The sequence below is a fragment of the Falco rusticolus genome, chromosome 8, assembly GCF_015220075.1.
Source record: "Falco rusticolus isolate bFalRus1 chromosome 8, bFalRus1.pri, whole genome shotgun sequence".
Taxonomy (NCBI): Eukaryota; Metazoa; Chordata; class Aves; order Falconiformes; family Falconidae; genus Falco; species Falco rusticolus.
The window spans coordinates 54,255,557-54,278,888 of record NC_051194.1 but is presented as its reverse complement, the minus strand read 5'-3'; the positions used below and the strand labels follow the sequence as shown (position 1 = coordinate 54,278,888).

Genomic DNA, 23,332 nt, shown 5'->3' with positions numbered 1-23,332 from the left:
CCACAGACTGAAATATCATATTACTTGCCTATCAACCTCCAAAGTTTCGTAAGAAGGGAAGTGAAATCAACTTTATTATTGCCAAGTCTGAATTTAAGCTGGCACCGTAAGGATAAAGCTGTCTGCAATATATTATCAATTGTCACTGAATGTTTACAAAGCTGTAAATTGATTGTAGTTTTATAAAATTCAGTCAAGGATGGATGCTATTTCTAGGAAAATATGTTAACTACGTAGTTTCTAAACCTAAAGCAACACTCATTTTAACATATAAATAAATCACTACCGCTGTAAGGATTCATCAGCCTTTGTTTCACAGTTCTAATTTCTCTAAATCATTGTGGCAAACCTGTATAAACATCCAGGCTGATCAAAGATCTTGAAGTTGGTATAAGAATGGAATTCTGAAAATCTGCATGAAAAAGCATGCTCAAAATGTTTATGAAAGAACTGAAACCAGAGCTGTTTGTCTTTCATTTTTTAAAGGATAAAATTACTCAAGATTTTAACTTGTATGAAACCTGATTCAAACTATTACTTCAAAAGCCCAAAACCAGAAGTTGAAAAACCAGAATGTTTTCTGTTGGGTACGCTCTGTTGACATAAAATATGGGAAATTTCCATAACAACATACATTGTTATTAAGCAATACAGTGAGATGACAAGCTGTCATTTTTTGAAATCTGCATTGCATGTGACTTCTTGACTTTCCTATATCTCCAATACTTTGTAGACAAAATGCCAGCTGAGCAGACACTTGTAAGGAGTCTCCCAAGTCTGTAATTAGAGCAAGGCTTCTTTCATCTTTAGCTGCAGACCTTCTAGAAACTCTGATACCAAAGCCTTCTGAATCATTAAGCAGATAGGAAAGAGAGTCAAGACTCCATTTTGTAAAAGCCAGCTCTGGAAGTCGGAACAGACATCTTCAACAGTTCACTCTGATTGGTAGTTTTCAGTTAACTTCATACATGGGCACAGAGTAAGCTGGTCTGTAGCTTAAGCGTTAGGCAAATTTATAAAATAAACAAGAGGGTTACAGGCAATAGGACATAATTTTCAAACCCCTATTTTATCATCAGATTTATTAGTACACAGAGTAGCACATGCCCAGAAGCATCTTAATGACATACTTTTCAGCAATAAGCTCCTTCCTGCCCATACACCTTATGTTTCCTGTTTAGTTTAAAATTTGCAATGGGGCGGCAGCTTGGCAGCCTTAAATAACCAAGTTCTCTCTGTGCAGCACACCTGGTAGGAGTGACTATCTCCTCAACCCACCTTCTGAGCTCACTGCAACCCTGACTGCTAGGAACCACTTCTGACTGTGAGAGCACAGGACAGGCTTCCCTATCAGCCACTGCTTCCATAGCTTCCAGCCAGAGGGACAACGATCTCCAACAGGAAGAGTGGGAAGTAGTGAAGAAAATACCTGTCTACTGGAAGATGAACACAGACCAGTCCAAATGGTAGAGCGAGATGTGAACTGATAGCAACAGTGACTTTGGGCCAATATTAATGCAGACTTGCTTGAACCTGCAGCTTAAGGATGCAAGGTTAAGAAGAAAGTATAAAGGAGTGGTGCACAGAGTGTATCGTCCCTACAACTATGCAGCGGAAAGGCAGCACAGCTCAGGGCACAGCACTAGCAGAACAGGAGAGTCCATGAGCCTGGCCTCTCCAGCAGAGAGCAAATAAACCGAATATAAGCATAAATGACATGACATTCAGAGAGGCAAGAGGTGGGGAGTGGGAAGACAAAGGGATAGAGAACGTATGGGTGCTCTATGAACACAGGCTTTCAATCTTTTTCAGTTTGTAGACATCCAAACGCTTACGGAAGGAAGCAGAAGAGCACTGTGCAGAGAAGTTACTAATCATTGGCTGGCTTTTCATAGCTTTTCATATTTGTCACGCTCTTGTGCTTGTCACATAAGCACCTCACAGAGCCCCACTGGCCTGTGAACCACAGGCTAAAGGACACTGTTTTAGAAATCAAGGAACTGTTAAAAAAACAGCAGCTGCAAGGAAAAGAAGGAGGGAGATACAGAAGAGACACTTGGTGTCAGGAAGGAGGGCCTGAATCGTATCACGTCTATGATTTGTATCTGCAAATTAGCAATAACTGCATTTAAAAGCATGCACACTCTGACATTTGAAGTTTTTTCCACTGACTGGCTCTGGTGACTAATAGTTCAATGTTGCCCAATATATTTATATCTCTGTCAGAACTCCTGAGTGGAATTCCTGTGCCTCTCCAAGTAGCTATCCAGTCTTCAATCCTTACTCTGTAGGTTATTATTGACACTAGGGGCAGAAGCAGAATGGCTATAAGCAAAATTTGAAGTCTTACAATAAATGCTTTATGCTGGCAATAGTATAGTTCTGGGGATCCATGTAATAAAAAAAGATCCATTCTGTCTGCATACTCATCCAGTCATAGTTGCCAAAACTCCACCTAATAACAACACCACCAGTTGGCATTGCTGTGACGCTTTACCTGCTTTCTGTGCAGGCATGAACAGAATTAGTGAATGACAACAGACCACCACATATGAACATGATCTCACTCAGCAGGTAAAAATACACCAACAAATGACTTACAAGATCTAGGGCTGCTGCCAAAATGGAGGCATCGGGGATAGTGCCTGGTTCACAGCAGTTCAGGAGAAACTGAAAGCGCTTCATGCCTTGACGGATTGCTCCCAGGTTCACAACGTTCTTGGGTTTTCCTCCTTCTTGGTTGGAGGTCAAGTGATCATCAAAGCTATGGCAACCTAAAGAGGTAGAAAGTACAGAGGGGATGCAGGGAGGGGTGGGGAGAAGGGAACACAGTTTCTCACCAACAAAAAAAGTGGAACAAAAATCCTGATGAATACAGTCTAAACCCCTTGCTCGCCTTGACGTGCTATCTTGAAGATAACAGGGGCATTTTTACAATATTAATGACTTCTGTGAAACAGACGTGCAGCAAGCTAGATTCTGGCCTTGGTCATACTGATGTCTGCCCAAAACAATTCCACCATATACTCCTTGTCAAAGCCCAGGACCTATTTCAACATAGGTGAACCAAGATATGGCCTTTCCTCCCCACCTCTTTAACGCATATAATCTTGCTTACTGTTTTTCCTGAATAATCTCCTAGCTTACTTCTCTATTGCCTCAAAGTTTACCTTAAAGTGAGGCATGCAAAAACCTTATTTCTCATGTATCAATTTAGTAATATATCATCTACTAAGAGACAAAAATCAGTACCAAATATCAGAAATGTTCTCTGTGGAAGTCAAGTACTGTCCTTTTTTTCAGGCATACATCTTCCACAATTACCAAAACACCCAAAGTGAGACTGGACTCAACAACGAAGTATCATCATCATTCCAGCCTCTCTCTCTTGAAGTGTCTTGCACTCTTTGGGATGGAAAGCTCCCTAATAAGAGTTCCTTTTGAAATGAAGCTAGCACCCCACTCCAAGGTTTCCTTCAAGCACAATTTTAAACTCCAGGTATAGAGTTCACATGATAAATGAACTAATCCCAATGCAGATTGGAATGGACACTTCCGAATGCAGAAGATCATTACGCAGTCATTACCGAGAGCTGAGAGAGGGGTAGAAAGACATATATGAAAAATCAGGAAAGTATTTTCAGGTCAAAACAAGAATAGTCAGCTCTGTGCTTTTTGTCTTTATCTATAATACTCTCCCTGTTTACATGTGAAAGTATAGAAGCTTACAGAATACTGAAGGATAAATATCTGAAGAAGAGAACACCAAGTAGAGAATTCAAGATGGGCTTTAAACATGGATCTGAAAGACTGGAAGCAAAATGTCAGCTCTATAGGACTTTGTGACTTCTCCTTCCTCAGGAAAAAAGAATGGCTGAAAATCTAAGTTCCTTTGAGATCGCATTCCCTAGAATTACTTGGAAAGCACTTATGCACCACAAACAATAGTCACAACAGAAAATGACAATGTAGATCTTCAAATTTCCCCTGAAGACAGAGGTATATCAAATTTAAGGGATTCTTTATGACACCTGTGGCTTTTCTCTCTTCTGTGAAGCTGTACATAGTTTTCCAGTAAACAAAATGTTCCTATATTGGGAAATATTTCATCAAAATGGCACAAACAAACAAACAAAGTAGAAAGAACAGGCAAAACAATCACATAAATGAGCGGGCACAAATACTCTTTTCTTCCAGCTCCTGTTTCCTTATAGCCTGTAGCATACTATCTGAGCCTTCCTGCTATGGCTGTTGTAACACTAACTCATTTGAGGTATAAACTAGTGTTTCCTATTCAGAGCCCTGTTAGGGCTGGGCCTGTATGAGGTAAAGAACAGAAACCTGACTTTCTGACCCAGAAAGGCATGCCTAAGGCATCTCCCTAACCCCTGCTATAAAGATCTAGCAGAGGTTTTGTCTATCTGGGTTCAGCGGTACTACCTAAGTCTATCACTTTGCTGCCCTTTGCCGTTCCAGCCTTGCACTTTGTTGAAGCATTACAAGAGAATCCTTCAGAGGTAGCTGGTGACTGTCCTCCACTATGCCCATCCTGGAGTAGCCTTGCTGTAATCACGGGAACCCTCACTGGCTTAATGTTAACATAACTCAGCCCTGGAGAAAATCTCATACAGAGAGCAGAGACCATTCCTAACATAGGGGGACAATGGACGACCAAGCTCCTGCCCCCACAGTTACTTCGTGTGTGAACGTGAGATCACCGGTTAGAGCAAGCATGTGATGTGGTTCATCTGTGCTGTTGTGCCTTGGACACCCTGGCAACTTCTGCGGTCACTCACAATGTCTTCAGTAAGTGCCCAAAGGAATGTTAAGGGTCTCATGTAAACATACTGTAACTTACTTCTATGTATGTACTTTGTTCTTAGTATACATAAAAAGATCATAAAAAACAACATTTTGTTATGCATCAATGTGCATATATTAATGTGCATATATATATGTATACATACGCACACATACAGATATACACACACACTCTTACTTACATATCCAACACAGAATTTCCAGTGGTCTAGATGATACAATGAAGATCGCAATCCATAAATGATATGACAAATTGTTTTACGTTATTGTTTTTTACTGTAATGTATTTCTCATCTCTCTGTCAGTTTGGTTTACTATGTTACAAAACCCAAAAACACAAGAGGAAACACCACATGTGAAAAGCATGAGCAAAGTAATGGCATAGCATCATGAATGACAAGAATGAGAAGGCAAAACCAGCTTTGGGGTCAGACCCTAACAGATTTAATAGCATGCCCATCCACCTACAACAGGCTTTTATTCTCTTCTCCATAAGCACATAAAACCTGCTGACCTTCGTGGAAGATACAGAAGCACTGGAAATTTGAAGGCTGTCAGTAATGTTGCTGTTCTGTGTTATAAACCGTCCTACACTGAAAAGGCCTCACGTCAATGTCACTGCACACATGCAAGTGCATGCACACACAGGCGTGTACAAGTACTCTACTATTTTTGCTAGTGATATGTGGCTTTCATTGCATACCAGAGATCCGTGTGGACGTGGTGATACAACTTCCTTAACTGTCACACGCTGCCTTAGAAACCTTAAATACCCTCCTTTCGCTTCAATTAACGATCAGGCAATAGCCCAGTCCTCCTCATCACCATCACTAGACAATTTGCTTGTTTCTCATACTAACATGCAAAGGTCTCTCTGTCTTTAACCCATTGCATCACTTTTATTATGGCATTTCTAGCACATGCTTATGTCAAAATCAAGCATGTGTCACGTACATCTCTTCTCTCACAGGCAGGTAAAAGATGTTTCAAGTTCCCCTCATTAATTACATAAATTCTGATGTTACTCACAGAAGGCTGAAGTACGGACAAAACTTCCAAAGTTCAAAAATCCAATACTAGTGTGTCATCTGAGTTTTGTATACATACAAGATGTGCCACACATACTGAACAAAGCTTTTGATGCTCACAGGGCCACGACTAAATCTGTGCCGTTGAAACAAGAATATGGGCACTCAAGGCAGAAGCAGACTCACAGTGGCATAAAACCAGCATTAGCAAGATGGAAAAAAAAAATTCCTACAAGAAAATACGAAGAACATCTCACATGACCACTGTAGAAACATCTGTGGCAGTCTATAAAAATCTGACTGCCCTCAGTTACTTGTTCCCAGCAAGAGCTGAGAGAAAATATGGTGGAAGTATTTCACACCTACTTCAGCACAAAGTATGTGATGAAGAAAACAATGCAGTTCCTTCCATCCTGGGGGTATTCAGCTACCAAGCTATAACAGACTTCTGAGCTGATGTATTCTCCTGCTAAAGGAATGATACATTCTACCTAGGAGCTAGTTGAAAACCACCACCAGTGTTTCTGCAGTGGTAGAATGATGACCAGTTTACACTGGCAAGATATGCTCATCCTTTGCTAGTGTCACTTGCCTGAACATGCCTTACATGCATTATACTGCAGGTCTGGGACAGATGATGGTGAAATACATAGAACGCAGTGTCAAAATATAATGTTAGAAAATAAAAGACATAATGCTACAGAAATCATGATGAAAAAGAAAATCTACTTTTTGTGTGTTTTTGGGAGTCAGGTTGTGTTTTCTTGAAAAAACAGTAACATAACTTCAAGATATAAGGTTGTCTCCCTGACAGCAAGGATGAGCTCTGAGCTGAGGACATGAGCATATGAATGCCTGCATGACATTTTAAGACAGAGTATATGATGACCTTGTATTATTCATAAAGGCACTTTTCAAGCATTGCTGATTTTGAAAATACATTGCAATTAAATATACTTCTGTGGAAAGGAAAAGTGGTGGTGGTGTTATGTTGTGTGCTAAGAAAAAGGGACAGCATCCCTAACAAATGGTATGCAGACACTAGACATGCAAACACAGAAGAAAAGAGATAATTATAACAAGGTTTGTGCAGGGTTTTCCATTTCTGTGCTGATCTTTGCTAAAACTGTCAAATGGTCACAAATTGGGAAAAAAAAAAAAACCAAAACAAACAAAAAACTGATGGAACACCCATTGTCATATTAGGCAATGAAAGATTTACACACCTAATTTTGAACTGAATAAGTGCTTTGAAGCAAGCATTAATTTTTCAAGTGTATTGATCAAATTCAAATTGGTTTAAAAAGCCCAAATGTTGTACTTGCGTAATTTATTTGGATAGTCTTGCTTTTTTAAAAAATTGTCTTTACTACAGTTTTTCTAAACCAAAACAAAAGAAAGAAGAAAGGGAAAGAAAACAGTTGCAAAGACTAAAAAAGTTGGAGAAGGCTAGAATGGATACAAAAACTATGGAGAAAACATGAAAAAAGGGAAAGGGGTAAAATACAGAAAGAAACATTTTTTAAAAAAAAAAAGTTAAAAGGAAAGGAAAAAGGAGACGAGAACCCTGATTTCTAACCATCTTTTTCTTCTGTGTGATGAAGCTTGGATGGGTGTCTTCGGCAGGTGCGCCATTTACCAAGACGCTTGAAGAAATTCTCCTCTTCGTCTCGCCCATTGTCCAGGCCACCTCCTGGCCCCCCTCCTTCTGACAGCTTCACTGCGCTGGTGAACTTCACCTGTGCAAAGACAGAGGGCCGGGTCAGGCTGTGCCATACCGCTATCTCTTGGTCTTCCTCGCTTAGGCATAAAGCATCTACAGAAAAGCTGTAACACGGCGGATCACCATAGCAACACAAGTGGGTCTGCACACATTTACGTACGCTGAAACACTTCGTCTTTTAAACTTTCTGCTTAAGTGATTGGTCTTTCGCAAGAGGCTGTAAGGGCACAAAGAAGGAAGGACAAGTGTGACCAACAATTAAAACTTAAGTGTGTTGACAGAGCCTGCATTTCTCAGTGAACCAAGGCAGACTGACAAATACAGTGTAGGTTTAACCTAGTCTTCACCGTGAGCTGCACAAGTCCATTATCAAATTCCCATAGCACTCTACTCTGAAGGCTTCTGTGACCGAGTCTCATTGGCTGCAGTGTCCACATTGAATAGAATGTTTCCTTGGACACCTAAAACCAGCCAGATCCTGTCCTTCCAAGCTCTCTGCAATCCAGCCTGACACATTTACCTTGGAACTTTGCCTGATGAAAGAGAGACGGTCAACAGAGCTGATATCTAGGAGATCTTCTACCCCATCAGCCAGGCCAGAGAGGGAGGAGCGCTTCAGCCAGTTCCCTGTTGCAGAATAAGCCACTCAGGACAATTCTGAAAATGCTTCCAAGCAGAACCTATTTATTAGCAATTGCACCGTATTTGTCCAAAGTGGCCATGCTAGGACATGGGAAAACAGGAGGAAAGGTGGAGGCAACCTTTTCATGTTACATGTATTTACCATGCAAGGCTAGGTCCTGGGACTTGTGAAGGATATATTCTTTGTCTATCAAACACTATTTGGAATATTTCTCTTCTGTAGAGAGGAACGACGCCTGTGAGATTAAGGTACTAGCCTACTACTTTGGAGACACAGATTCAATATTCTATTTTGCCACAGATATCCTCTGTTATCTTTGGCAAATTGCTTACATTTCCTTTTGCCTCAGCTCCCCATCTGTAAAACAGAGAGAGCAGCATTTCCCAGCTTTCCTTGGGAGAACATACGATATACTTGGACAATAAGGAACTGTGTTGCAATATTTCTTAAGACACATATCTATCTGTGTTTCTCTGCACATGCAATATTTGTATAGAATAGGAAGAAACATACATTTACCTATGGGGAGTTTGAGTTTCTTTCGAAGGGAGATTCGTCGGGAACGGGAGCGGGAACGCCGGTCTGTGGTGGTCCCAGAGTGTGCAGTGGTGCACTCGGATGTGTCCTGCTCAGACTGACTACTGGTATCACTCGCTGCACTCTGTGACTTGAACATCTTCCGCCAGAAGTCCTTGCGTCCCAGAACAGCCCCTTGGATTTGCTCATCACTCGAAGAAAGGGGATGCAGAGTGTGAACTGCATTTCAGTGAAGTTTGGATGCTCAGGGAAATGAGGCCTCCCTCCCGCAGCCCCCTCCTAACCTCTCTATTATTTGAGGTTGTTTCACTTTGAATTCCAAACATACTTTTCTCAGTGGGACATAATCAAGTTTGACAACATGCTCAGTGTTGTTCAAGGCACAAAATAACCATCTTTTCTACCCTAAGGAGCTTGTCCACAGAACAGTCCATTCCAATTTTTAGTTCCTACATGTGAAAAAGAAATCATCTTCTTTAGGTCAAAATGACCTATGTTGATAGGACTACATTGCTGTTTTCTACAAGCGTGTGTACTGGAGAGCTTTTGAACATCACGGTAGCCATTTCTGAAGATGCTGGAGTCACAGTTCTCATTAATGTATTGGAATGGGGACAGCAAATCTGCTATACACTTAAGATCTCCCATGGCTGTGGCAGGGCTCAGAGCAGAACAGCTTGCTGCAGTTCTGCAGAGCAATAAAGGGCTTTGTGTTATCCTTGCAGTCTCAGCAACAGTGAGACTTTGCAGCTCAGTTAATGCAGAAGAATACCTAATACAGAGCTCTGGGCCCTTGTGCAAGCAAGGTCTTCAAGCAGTGTATCTCAAAGCACTTTAACAAGACAGAGGACTATTCAGAGGCCTGGAGAAGTTAAATGACTTGTCCAAAGTTACTTAGAGACTAGTCACCACTTATGAAATCTTCTAAAATTCTTAAGAGTATTGATTAAATTTACTTCAATATTAAATGGCAGAATTCTTTGGACAACAGAGACTTCAAACGTGCGATGCCTAACAGCAGGTTGATTTGCTCATTAAGAAAACTGGTAAAGAACCTCTGCTGATAAGGGAAATGCAACAGTCTTTGGAGACTACATGCCCAAGATAGGTCAGGAATGGGCTGGCTGTTGTGAGGCAGTAAAGGATTAATGACCCTTAGCAACAACTTGGAAGCTGAAAATTAATAGAATCATTCCCCAGAAGTACAAACAAAGCATGGAGAACATCTCTGATGACATCTCTGAGGAATTAACACTATTCGTGGCTATGGTAGTATGTGGTATTGACAAATCTATTGCACTGTCTTTTGAAAATCTCTGGTAGTTCCCCATCAAAATCAGGGTGGGTCCTGCTGGCAGCATTGTTAATAGGCATTATCCGGATGTTATCAGCAGCTCCTGAATAGACAGTCAATGCATTTATTGTACCATCCAAAGAGATAAGTCCTTGCTTTCCTGCCCGTTTGTACTAATCCTAGAAGAAAGCTGCTGGCAATAACACATGAAAAAAAATTCATTATTTACTTACTGTTCTGGAGTCTGCATTGGGCGGCTCGAGACGTAACTACGGCATTCATCAGGGGCAGCTGATGCCTGGCCTTTGTCAATGATGACACTTCCCACCTCAGACCTATACAGACAATATAAATCATCAGCTAAAGCAAATGGATGGCCCATCTCATGGTCATCACACAGCTACAAGACATGGAAACCAGTGCTGCTGAGCAACAAAGCACCCTTAGAGTTGTACCCCCTCTTTGAGAACTTACTGTCTCTATACATATAATTCATGAAAAAGGCAGCAGCGCTTAGAAGCAAAGCCAAGGTGTTTAGGAGTTTTTCAACTTTCTTAATCCTTCCCAACATTTTAATATGACAAGTCTCAAAGCACCAGAGAAAATGTATCTTTGATAAAGAAGCATGTCAGGATTAGATTTCTTCTGGGACTTGTTTTGCATACATGAGTTTACTTGTCAGATAAACAACATTAAGGATGTGATGCGTGTTTTGGGACTGACACTATGCTTCTTACTTCTCTTAACCTTTCTTTCTCCCAGTGTTTCCTTGTACATGAGGAATAACACTTTTTGCTGCAAATCTATTATTGTCTCAGTTCATTAAAATTTAAAGGAGACTGCTGCCACAATACGATTCTGTACATCAGGAACTGAATATGCTATCAAGAAAAAACACACAAACCTTTCTACATTCGTGTTCAATTCATGTAGTCATATAGCCATATGCAAGTCAGTCATTTGCCTTCTCCCTCCTAGACACCCACCTTTTGCTCCCAGAAGGTTTTGGTTCTTGCTCCGTTTCCTCTGTTTTTTTCCCTGGTATTAGCTTTTCAGCACTGTCTAAGAGGGCGCTGAGTGCCACTCTGCGAAATACATTCCCATGAGCCTCCTTGATAAACTGGACCAGCTGTCGGATATCGCAGTACAAGCCCTGAGTAGAAAGACATCATGAAAATGAAAGAATTCAGTCTGTTGTTTGTGAAGAAGCAGTGAGAATCAACAGTTTCTAAGGTACTTCAGAGCAGGCCATTACTTCCTTTGGCTGTTGTGTGATATACTCTCTATGTACAGGGTTTGGGTTTTCTGGCTGGGATCAAAATGTGGAAACTCCATTTAGTGCACTCAGAAGAAGCAGACAATGAGGAGCATTACTGTTATGGAACATGCTCTGTAATGGACTACAGCAGATGTAGAGGTATCAGAGGCTAAAACAGCTGAAAGATGAGGGAGCTGCAAAGATGACTTAAAGCCTATTTTATTCCTTTCATCTAGCCCATAATCTTAAAAGGCATGAAAAAGCTGGGGGTGGTGGAGGGGAGGGGAGTAGAGTGCAAAAAATTGCATGTTTTGTTTCAAAACCAGTGGGTGTCTTGGGATTTTTCTTAATTATTTTAGAGCCTTACATCACGGGAAGAGAGAGGAATGACTCACTCATTCCCCAGCCTACTCCTACACTCAAGGCTCTTTTTAGTGCTGAACATTCATACACATCTGATATGACAAACCACCTCTATATCTGAGGGCAAGGGGATGGAGGGAACAATTTTACCAGACCTGATTTATGATCTGTGAACTTTTCTGAAAGATCTTGCATTATTCCAAATTTCCCCGCCTTCAACAAAAAAAACCCAAACAGACAAATAATTGGATCTGTATACTGATTAAGGCTTTTTTTTTCATAAGATATTGAAACACAAGATTGACATTAAAGAGTGATCCAACACCAGGAAATCCTCATGTATACTCTGTATACCATGTCCTCCATACAGGCACAATTAATGGTGCTCCACTTCAAGATAAGTTTCACCTTACACATTAAGGAAAATTGAGTCCAGAAAGACATATAGTTGACACGGAAAATTTATACTTCGTGATCCTAATCTAGATCCACAATGTTGCTTGTTTTTCTGTATCCCAACACTTAATCACTGCTGAGAAACATTCCAAAGAAGGAATATCTATAAGAACAAGAGGACTTTGGCATAGGCAGACAGCTCTGCTGGTTTAAGAGGTTACTGTGTTTTTCTTCTCCCTCTCCCTTCCCCTCACAGAGAATTACTGTCCCTTTAACTGGACTTCAGTTCCTCTGCAGCTCTGCCATAAGGATGGAGCACAAGAGCGCTTCTTGGTTGCTTCCATGACAAATCCTAATTTCTGATAATAAAGGAGGTGGTTTGAAATTAGCTGCTAGATTCTGCACCAATTTGGAAGAAGAGAGCTCATGTCATCCATTCTACTGACTGCTCTGGGGAAACAGCACATCGGCAGCAACGAGCAGCATCTTACTTTCCTCCAGGTGTTGGTAAATGGAATGTTTGTCTAACCCTTGGGAAGGCCTACCAAACTGCAGTTCAGTAACTCACATACTCTGTCACAGGTGGGCCATGTCCTTAACCAACTAAACTGGCTTTAACTTTGCTGAAAGTTGATTCATGCTGGCTGTAGTCTTGTTCATCAATCCCTTGCTGCAGACTAAACTACTAATCCATTTGGGAAAAAAACCCCAACAACAAACCACCAAAAAAAATGCAGAAGCTGCTTGAACAGAGAGGAAAATGCAATTCAGAGTCAACAACTTTTACCCTGAATAACTCCCCTGGTTCCAAGGCAGGCATGCAAGGAGGGTATCAAATTTATATCATGTTTTAACTGTGACTGTATAGCTTGCTAAACCCAAGGGATTTGGCTAAACCAAATTAATTCTTCACTGTAAAGTCTCACTGGTGACACTCAAGTGAAAAAGTAACTTTGTTAACATGAAATCAAGTGCTTACCAGGTTTTCCGGGCTGTGCAGCTCATGTGTAGTGGAAGCACAGCGAGTGATCAATGACTTGAACATGGCACTCACAATAATCCCTTCTACACTCTGGGCTGTAGACTTGTTGTCAACTGTGGTAAAGTTATTCCCAAATCCAGCTTTGTCTGTAAAATTCAAGTAGAAGAAAACCCCCTTGTTAGGAACAGTTTAAAAAGATGGCTTAAAGACATGTGTAAAGGGATTCAGATATGTAAGACAATGGCAAGTCCCCACCTAATAGCTTATGCTCAGTTCTTGCAATCCTAAACCAACACAAATAAAGCAGAAGGGAAGGGTAAAATAAATGAGAAGGATGAAATCTTCCCAGAAATAGTTGTAGTACGAAAAAGGATTGTAAAGATCAGGACCATTCTGGCCTCCTTTTATACATATCTCTCATTTAGAGCTGTACAGAATAAGGCATAACATTTGAACAATATCTCCAGCTTTTCTATTTACTGTTCTAAAGGACCACAAATGCTTGATTAAACTGCAAAGTGACAACACCCATGGAAAGAAAAGAAAATCTGAACTATAGGAATGCTGTTCTTGCAAGGTGCATAAGAAGACCAAGCTCTTAGAGAGTCAAAAAAGAATTACATTTATATGAATAAAAAGAAGTATCCCAGTTTCATTAGGTGACAGGAAAGACTTTCAAAAGCTGTATGAGCTGTCATGTTTCAAAGCATAAGCCAGTCAATAATTGACGAATACCTGGGGAAACTTCCTACGGGCATATTCTTCACAAAATCCTGTGATATAGTATTTTTGATGCTTTTTCTGAAATGCCTGGGATCAGAGGTAGGCTAATATAGTCAGACTCTCCAAGTGCTTCAGAGGAACTAGTCCTGCTCTGTACACAGTCATTGTTAACTGTTGTTGCATGCAGTGACCAAGCATAATCGTTTGGTAATTCTAATAGCACCTGGAATAATTTTCCTAACTTAAAAAAAGAAAACATAAATGCCTACACAGACACACATGCACACATGCTTGCAACTGCAGGCATGCGCATCTGCGTGTTCATGTTCTTGTTCATTCAATCTGGTCTTGCTATTTACTGCCTCACTGGAGGCACCACAGAAGATTTTAATGCTCAATTATATCTCCATTCAGAATAAACCCTGGATTAAACAGGCCATTCCAGCTGGCGCCTGGTCATGTCATGAAGCAGAAAACTTCCTGCCTGAGGCAGAGTTGAATGAAAACATTTTCGTTGAAGAGCCATGAACAACAGGTAGGATGAATCAAAAGAGAGACCTTCAATTTTAGGTGCACTGGGTGATACAAGATTGCTAGATGAGTCAAATCAGAAGAGATTCAACTTCCCTGACCCACACTGGCTGAGGATATGCTCTGTGTAATTTGAGTATATTAATTCACAGTTGGTTTTTTTTTTCTTTTTTTAAAGGAAAATGAAAGAGCGTGGCTTCTTTCCGATGGTATAGTTTAGGAATATTCATGTGAGAATTTCTGATGCCGTCTATACTTACTGTCAGTGACTGGCTCCATGCAGAAACCCAGTAAAGCATGTAGGAAATCCACCACATTATTGAGAGAATCCCTGTTCACATAATCCCTCATGGTCTGCCGGAACTGCATCTTATCCAGTTTGTACAGCTTTGTGAGGCAGTTCTGAGCCTGCAATGATATCCACCAAATCACATCACATCAAAGTACATGTTCAAGTTTTGCTAACAGGAACAGAGTATTTTTTGCTCATGCTTAGCCAGTGCTCTGCTGTGCTGTCTAAAGCAACCTCCCCTAGGAGTCAGAAGGTTCGGGTCCTCTAACATTATACAGGTTCACCTCTGAAGCCAACAAGAAATTCAGCACAAGGAGACAGTGCACTAGTATGGGTGCCACTGTTTGGAGGTGGCGGTGAAGTCACTGCCAGCCATGTCTCAAGATTTGTCCTCCTCGCCCCAAGCCCAAGGTAAAATCTCACTGAATATGAATGAAGTAGCAACGTACCACTTCAGTCAAGGCTTACTGCCTTGGTGAAACAGGTTCTTAGCCTCAGGCATCTGATTTTCAGCCTCTGGCTCAGATCCAACCCATCTGATGCACCTACACCCAGTGACCAGTTTATATCATGCAAAACATTAGAGTTTTATTTAAAAGCTATTAATTGTCAACTTCTTATCATAAAAGTATCCACCCTATCAGGACCCCATGCAAAGAGAATCTGAAATATCAGCTCTATGGGAAACATGAACTCCTCTGCTACCTACAATAGGGTGCTTAATTTTCCAGTAAACTCAGACATGATTGTCCATGCAGTCAACACAGATGGTGCATGCAAAGCAGTTTGGCCAGACAAATGCACAGGAAATGCAGCAAACTTTGACACGTAGGAAAATCTCTTACTGTAAAAACCTCAGTTCAATGAGTCTGATAGGGACCTTGGCTCCAAGAGACCTACTCATTTATGCTTAATGTTATGTATAGGCCTAAATGTTTTGCTGGCTCAGCTACAACACAACATAAAAGCCTAACTCACAGTTTTGATGAATATGGCGTATGTTCAACCACTGCTGTGTGCAGAACCCTTCCACTGTTACCACTGAGACTCTCTTACCCCATCTTGTCCCACTGTGTCCCCAACAAATGTTACTGCTGCAGCCTCCTCAGTACCCAGAAGTTTAGCTAACAGAAGAATGCTGCATGATACAGAGGCAGCCAAACCATCTCTGAGCCATGTAGCTCAGATTGCAGAACCAAATCATAGCTCTGTTGGCATGGCTCAGGCTAACCAAAGCACCTGGCTCCCACCCACGCTGAGGATGGGCACAGTGTAAATACTCATTACAGTCATCAGAAATGCTCCCTGCTGCAAACACAGGTGAGGAGGGGGCATGTGCTGGAGACAGCCTTTGAAAGGGTCCCATTTGACAGGGCATTGGACTAATCTCAGGAGGTCAAACTCTTCCAGGTGAAATCAGGTGTCTGGTCTACATCCTGGGCACTTTCCACTGCTTCAACTTGGTCAGAACCAAAAAATGTAAGCTATCAACGGTGACCATCCACCCTGCCCTTCGACAGGGCATGAGTCTTCTGCTTCCTTGCAGCACACTAAAATGCCTGCAAGTACAGTGCACTCCAACTATCAGGAGCCAAGGGAGCAGCCCAGCAGCAACCAGTCATAATCACCATTAGGAAAGGTGGACATAACCTTGGACTTCTGGATTCAGATATGCAACCCAAGATAGCTGCATCTCTTGTAAACAGCATACTCTGTTGGGGTACCAACAAGGTGAAAAATTACTTACACCAGCTCACACAGGGGAATTGCTCCCATATATTTGTCCCTTCCCAGACAACTTATCCATTGGGGTGGTCAGAAGCACCCTGAGCCTCAGGTGTGCTCTTAGCAAGCCCCAGGGCTGGAAGGTAACACCATAGCTGAAAATCTGCTACAGCTGGGCTGCAACACAGTCTGTGAGCTGGGGCAAAGAGCAACACATTTACTGTCAATACAGAAAAAGCTACAGAGGGGGCAGACAGCAATCTCAGCAGCACATGTCGAAAGTACAAAGGAGACGCTTTAATGAGCTTTAATTCTCTTACATTCTCCCGGAATACCTGGTGTCTCAGGCGATCTCCAGAGAGCCCTCGGTGTCCTTCTCCACAACCATAGGCACAACCCAGGGACTTAACAATTTTGATCAGCATTGTGAGTGCCAGCCTATGGGTGCTGACAGATGGGCCTTCATCCTGAGGGTCACAGAGGGGAAGATGGTGTGAAACCCCGGCACAACTACTGGAGTTCTGTTAGCATTGTACTTTTAACAAATTGTTGTCCATTTATCCTCTCAGACACTCCATTACTGATGAGTTACTCTTGAAATGTTACCTCCAATTATTTTTCAAGTTTAGGGACCAGCCCCTTCCCTTTCAGCTCACCTAAAAAAGTCATGCTATAAATGCAAAGCCCCCTACATGCTACTATGAATACCATTCAGCACTTCAAAAATTTCTGCCTGAAAAACCAAGAGCTGACTTGCTTGAGCAGAAAAACAAGCATCTTTTAAGAATGTCTTACGTATTATGCTAGTATGAATAGCAACTTTGGAGATCAGCAACAGCATCTCTTGGCCAGTTCTCATAGCAATACTGAAAAATTTATGATTTCTGGTGATCAAAGAAAAGAAACTGTGCTCACACACTGGATTCTGTTTTTTCTTGTAAGTTATGAATAATGAACCTGAAAAGAATCATTGTGATTGAGGTTTCAGGCACTTTGACAAGATATTCAAAATGTCGATGCAAGGCTCACAAACTCTGCTTTTGGCAGTTGCTTTGTTGGAGTAGTTACAGTGCTTGAATTCCCAATCATGTTTCCTCAGTGGAACTCCAAAGTACCAGAGCAAAACAAATTAATTCGTCATTGTGGTGAAAAAAAAGAGAAAACAGAAGGACAGTTGCACACACATGCATACTCAATCTTAACAGATCTTACAGTACATTCAGAAATTGTATAAAGGGAAGCAAGACAAACCTTTTCTTGGTTCTTGTCATTCTTCTCATATGGCCCTCCTCCTCCTCCTCCACCACCTCCTTCACTTCCACCTCCACCTCCTCCACCACTTCCACCACCTCCTTCTTCTCCATCTCCAGCTCCACTAACTGGAGGAGGCCCAAATCCACAAGCTGAACTACTAGAAGCAGCCCCTTTGAGCTGGAAAGATCCTTCACTTGGTCTCTTTTCAGGGGCCTCATTTTCTTTGTTCTCACTCTTCCGCCGAGCCTTCTCTACACAGGGCACCACACCAAGCTGAAGTAAGCACTCCACAATGTTCAGTGCCACATCGCAAATCCGGGAACTGATGTCATGGTTCAGGACCAAGTAAACAGCCTTCAGGACCACCTGGGAGATTCAAACATTGTATTTAAAGTCAGACTTATTTTCTCTCCTAAAACTATTTAGTGCCTGGAAATTCTAGTCAAAGACCAGAGACTCATCATAGCAGGCACAGTACAAACTCAGAATGAAGTACACACAACCCTCAGCCCCAAGAGCCTACAATCTAAGTGTAAGACAGGAAACCACAGGCCGGGCACAGTCAGGCAGAAAAGGAAACCATGAGATGACATCTGTGAGCCTGAGAGCTCTGCTTCAGCACACCAGGACCTGCCAAGTCATTAAGGGGAATGCAGAAAAGGTGAGTTTTAAGGTGCCACTACGAAGGTGCTATTCAGCTTTATTCTATTTTATAGGGAACTTGGTGCATGCCCCAGGAACACAGCCATTACATAGTATCGCTTCCGATTGGATGTGTGCATTCCACATGCACATGCGCTTCTTGCAAGGAGTAATAGGAGTTGCAGTATCTCAGAGAAGACTTTTATGATATGCACAAATGTATCTGACTGACCTTTACGCACTGCTGAGAGAAGTCATATAAAGAGGTGGAGGAAAAGCCCATCAAACCCCTGATCTCAATGGTACAGCTATATTGACAGAAGAGGGACCTGGCTTTCCTCATTCCTTGCCAATTACCGAGAGATCCAGCATGCCGTTCTTGTGGACAAAGTTGTTGGTTCCATCAATGTGATCCGTATCCTCCAAGCAACTGTAATTGATGCAGGAGTCTGTCAGGCTCCGCGGGAGGTTGGCACATGCGAGCGGCTCATGGGGCATCTCAGGGATGGGCACCTGGTTGCAAAGCTTCCTCATGTGCTCACTGAAGAAGTCAGCGTAGCCCACATTGAATGAGGCCAGGGTAGTGTTGAAGGTTGCCACAGTGATGGTAGAGATCTGGGACCGCACTGCAGGGAGGGAAATGGCTTCCTGTAAATTTCCATCTCTAGAGTTATGAAATGGAAAACTGAGACTGCACTTGTTTACAAGAAGGGAGCTGCTCTTAATGCAGTTTGTAATGACGAAAGACAATACAGGTTTGTAATTCCTATGATGGGTACAGGGATGAAAGTATAGATTCATTTCTTCCTTTAAGCCAGTGTAAATTAGAACTATCCCAAGCTTGCTGTAGCAGTACAGTTCCATGGCAGTTTAAGCTGATCTCAGTCAACTGGGCAGCTAAGTAGATCAGGGAGCTCAGCCAGCCTAAAGCTAATCCAAGAGGGGGATTAGATTTTGGCTAGCTTTGCTCCCTGTATTGGTCCAGTGCCTGGTCTTAAAAGCAGTACAGACCCTGCAAGGGAAAAAAGGAAGGACACTGCAGCTGGATGCAGGACGGAGCATAGGGTAACAGCAGCACCAATTTGGAAGAGCTTTCTAAGTCACACCAGTTTGAAATATTTCATCACGCCAGTTGAAAAGAATGGAGCAGTGTGTTCCTAATAGTACTTGTGACAGTCTAAACCATCTCCAAAATGCAAAACTAACTGGTGAGAAAGGCAATGTTGTGTCTAAGTCCACAATGCTCAAAGGACCTCATGACATAGCCAAGCTTAACTTTAAATTGGTTAGCTCAGGTAGTGGCAGAATTTTGGCCACACAGGCCAATTTTTGTCAAGGATTCACCATTGTTGTACAACTCATGCTGAACACTCTCTGTCTCTGTCGCTCTCCCTGATAATCCTTAACCTACTCACGCCCTCCCGGAGCTTGGTCAGCGGAGGTCCTCTACCCGGGTGCACTCCTACAGCTGTGCTCACTGTGCCACCCAGTACTGGCTGAGAGCAGGGCACGGTCAGCAGCCTGGCATCTGGGTGGCTGCGTGTTCCCACTGGAGCTCTGTCTGGGCAGCTGCATCAGTTGTGGTGGGTGCAGAGCTTAGAGAGGCCATGGCTTTCTGATGGGTGAATATCATTGCTCCCATCGAGCTGACATGGCTTTAGAACCTGCCCTGCCGCACAAACCGCTGCACCAGGCTCTGTTTGCCTGCCCTGTTGGCAGTGCAGCTGGTCACTAGCACTGCCCAAGGGCTTCTTTTCTACATGTGGGGGGCTTGGCCGCCATTGCTCCTGGCCCTACCCAAGTCCCTTCAGCTGCTGTTCTATGAACTGTGGGCTCCAGGTGGGTCTGTCAGCTCCCCCGAGGTTACCCCGGGTTGGGAAACCCTGCTGTGCACCACACTGGAGCACTCTGCTGCCCACCCTGCCAGCACCGGAGCCACTCACCTCAGCATAAAGTAATATTTCCTGTGTGGAATCTGTATTTCATTATCACTGATAGAGCTGACTGCTGGATGGGACACACAGAGACAGGGAAGGAGGACTAAGGACTCTTCATTTATATCAATACATGCCTGCAGCATGTGCCCATGACTCCTCTTGAGCAGCTACCTAGGACACAACTACTTTTTCATCTCTGCTTTTCAGTGTGTCAGCAAGAAGAAATTAGTTCATTAGCAAATGTCTCCTGGCCAGGGAAAGTAGACAACAAGACAGGAAAATATGAATGACCGGTATACTTGGATATAGTTGGTCCCACAACAACAACAAAAAAGAATACCTAATATTTGTACTTATTCTGTAACTCCAGAATGGTTTATTCAAAGTCATAGGCTACTAATGACTTGTCCTATTGTTCATATAGTTGCTGCACAATTGTACCTGGGGTACAACTAGAAAAAAAAGCATTGCATATGGCTCTCTTTTAGAAAATATTTGGCTAGGAAGCTCGTGTAGTGACTGGGATTACTGTCCTATAGAATGAGTGCAGGTCAAGAAGACAGACTCCATAAAATCGATCCAGAAGGAGAGCTTTGCCCTGGAGACACAGAGCAGAGATGAAGGAGATGCACCCATGCTGGATTAGAGCTGATGCAAATCCATGCCCTCTCAGACTATTCAGATTTGTTGTGCTAAAATAGCATGGATCTTTGAGAGCTCAAAAGCTACAGCAGGTATCACATGAGTGCATCTGTAGCCTCCTAGGTATGCTGCCTGACAGCTTGTGCAGAGACAGACTGTGCTCTGCTCCGTGGGGTGCATGATATCCTGTTCCCTCAGCAAGGTTTAAGGTTGCACTTGCCACAAGTGAGGCCCAATCTCTATGACCAGGTTTTGCCAGTAGCGCTACACATGAAGGAGAAAATAAAATCGCTGTTTAGGCAGTAGGAGCAGTGCCAGCAAAGTGCCCTGGTGCAGACAGCTCTGCTGACAGAAAAGAGCTTTCATCTGCTGGGCTAACATTGTTTGGCAAAGGTGGTGTTGCCTAGCTAACAGAAAGACTCTTCCTTCTGGAGCAGACTTCATCCCACCAGGGGTTCTTCCATCTCTCCCATCATGGTCACACTGGCATTGCTATTTCTGCAGGGGCCTCCAAGACAGATGGGCCCCAGGGACACTTTGAGCAGATTTCAAAGCCAGGCTTCTATTTAGAACCAGGAGAATTAAGAAAAAACTGTGATTCTCAGCACAATCCAGCAGCAGTGAAATGAGAAGGGACATTAAACACCACAAGATTCCCCATGAAACCACAAGGTAGCAATACTAAAGTTCTGCCCAAACGTCTGTGATGTGTTGTGGTAAGCCAAAAAAAACCCACCAAAACCTGCCTTTTCCCTGTTGATGACTGCCAATTTTTTTGATAAACTGCACCAGATAAACATGAAAGTTTACAAGATATTTCTACACTGAACAAAAAAAAAACCCTTAAGAGAGGTAGGACAAAAATAAATAAATAAATAAAATAGTCATATACTCATACATAGAAACAGCAACACTTCCTCAGTTTCTTGGAGTTGGGATTTCAGTAAAAATTTTCTTTCCTGATGTGTTAAATTTACCTTCTTTGACTGTGTTCTCCCCATGGCTGTTTGAGTGGTCCGGCAGATCAGAAACCAGCGTGTGGTGAGAGTGTGAATGCCTGGCGCTCAGGCTCTCCATCTCCGTCGCTGTGTCAGAGCTCCCCCGTCTGGTAAACTTCCCTAGGGTGAAGGCAAGACGCGGATGTTTAGTTTACTCCTCTGACAGGTGCTGGGAGGCAGGAGACAAGTAGCTGAGGTTAGAAATTGAAGGATTGGAATCCACAAAAGTCAAGGCCTTCCAGGATCCTATGAAGCAGAACCAAATATTATAGTGGGATACCTCGCAGGAGTTCACTGACATGAAGATTGAACATACAAACTCTCTGCAAGGCTCTTCCCCTCAGCACATTGTCACCCTCCAGGAAAATAAGATTGGTCAGCACTGAAAGACTCCAACCTTTGGGGAAGGTTATAGGAATTTGGTTTCTTCTCCCCTTGTCCAAAAGGAATATATATATTAGGTTCAGGAGTGCCAAGGCAAAGGAAATTCTCCCAGAATACAATAAAATACAAATCAAAAGAACCTACTGAAAGAGGGGGACTGTCTCTGAAGTAGGCAAGACCTGTTGACCATCAGATCTGAAATACATGATTTCACTGAGATATCAGAAAGAATGAACAAAAGGTTAAGCCAAGATAGGAATCTGAAGCCACTGAGATCAAAATTTAACTAACTTCTTCAGCTATGGAAGATATGGAAAGGAGGATTTGGATACTATGTTTGTTATTCCTGTACAAATCTGTAGATGTTTGTATATTAACCACTGACAAAACACATACGAGTCTTTAAGAATTCACTTGGTTGAGCTCATCGTGCCAAAGAGGGACATGTTTACAATGGAGAGTTTACCTAAATGATGCTATCTAAGCCAATGAAAAAGAGGAGGTGTGGCATGGCCTTAGGCAATCACTTTGCTGCCTATCATCTCCAAGAAAGGGTGCCAGGATGAAAATCTATGACATTAGGAGTAAGTTTGTGAAACAGAAATAATGCCTAGACACTGTTCGACAAATCTGGATGCTTAAAGGAGCCAATATTTAGATGTAAACACTGTATCTTTGCAATATCAAGACAGTATAAGCCTCATTATCTGAGGCAATACCCTGTTTATATTGTACCCAACATTTACTTGCGGAAGACACTGAATATTTTTTGCCATACTCCTAATGACTATATTGCTGCTTCTCCAGAGATTTCTCTTTAAAAGGGGATACAACCGTTCCTTGGATCTATTTTAAGCTGCAGTTGTGCAATGCTTGCTGTCACTCAGGAAAATTGTATTCAAGTGGTACAGACATCACTACAGGTTGCTACAGTAGCTATTATTCCAGTAAAGCTGATAGTTTTCAGAGAAAAGTGAGCTATAGCACAAGTCATTCAAGATTTGCTGTCAGCACAGTTGCCACTTCTACAGACGGGTATATAAAGCTGCAGAGCCAAGGACATAAGGTGGCAATAGGATGGATGAAGAAATAAAGAGCTTCTGTTCTCTGAATGCTCAGGACAGGAATGACACAGAACCTGGGGCAGAGATAACATCAT

General features: G+C 42.4%; 1 protein-coding gene across 4 annotated transcripts in view; it reads right to left on the bottom strand.

Moving 5' to 3' along the window:
- Window positions 1-23,332, bottom strand: part of UNC80 (unc-80 homolog, NALCN channel complex subunit) — a 131,095-nt gene that overhangs the window by 83,093 nt on the left and 24,670 nt on the right. For all 4 annotated transcript variants that reach the window (XM_037398225.1, XM_037398227.1, XM_037398226.1 and 1 more), the window contains exons 11-22: window positions 21,769-21,909; window positions 18,570-18,838; window positions 17,568-17,936; window positions 16,652-16,783; window positions 14,560-14,707; window positions 13,043-13,191; window positions 11,033-11,199; window positions 10,280-10,381; window positions 8,735-8,943; window positions 8,093-8,199; window positions 7,429-7,588; window positions 2,602-2,774 (exon numbers count right to left, since the gene is read on the bottom strand). In XM_037398225.1, coding sequence (XP_037254122.1) covers window positions 2,602-2,774; window positions 7,429-7,588; window positions 8,093-8,199; window positions 8,735-8,943; window positions 10,280-10,381; window positions 11,033-11,199; window positions 13,043-13,191; window positions 14,560-14,707; window positions 16,652-16,783; window positions 17,568-17,936; window positions 18,570-18,838; window positions 21,769-21,909 — 2,126 coding nt within the window. The remainder of the gene's footprint in view (window positions 1-2,601; window positions 2,775-7,428; window positions 7,589-8,092; window positions 8,200-8,734; window positions 8,944-10,279; window positions 10,382-11,032; window positions 11,200-13,042; window positions 13,192-14,559; window positions 14,708-16,651; window positions 16,784-17,567; window positions 17,937-18,569; window positions 18,839-21,768; window positions 21,910-23,332) is intronic.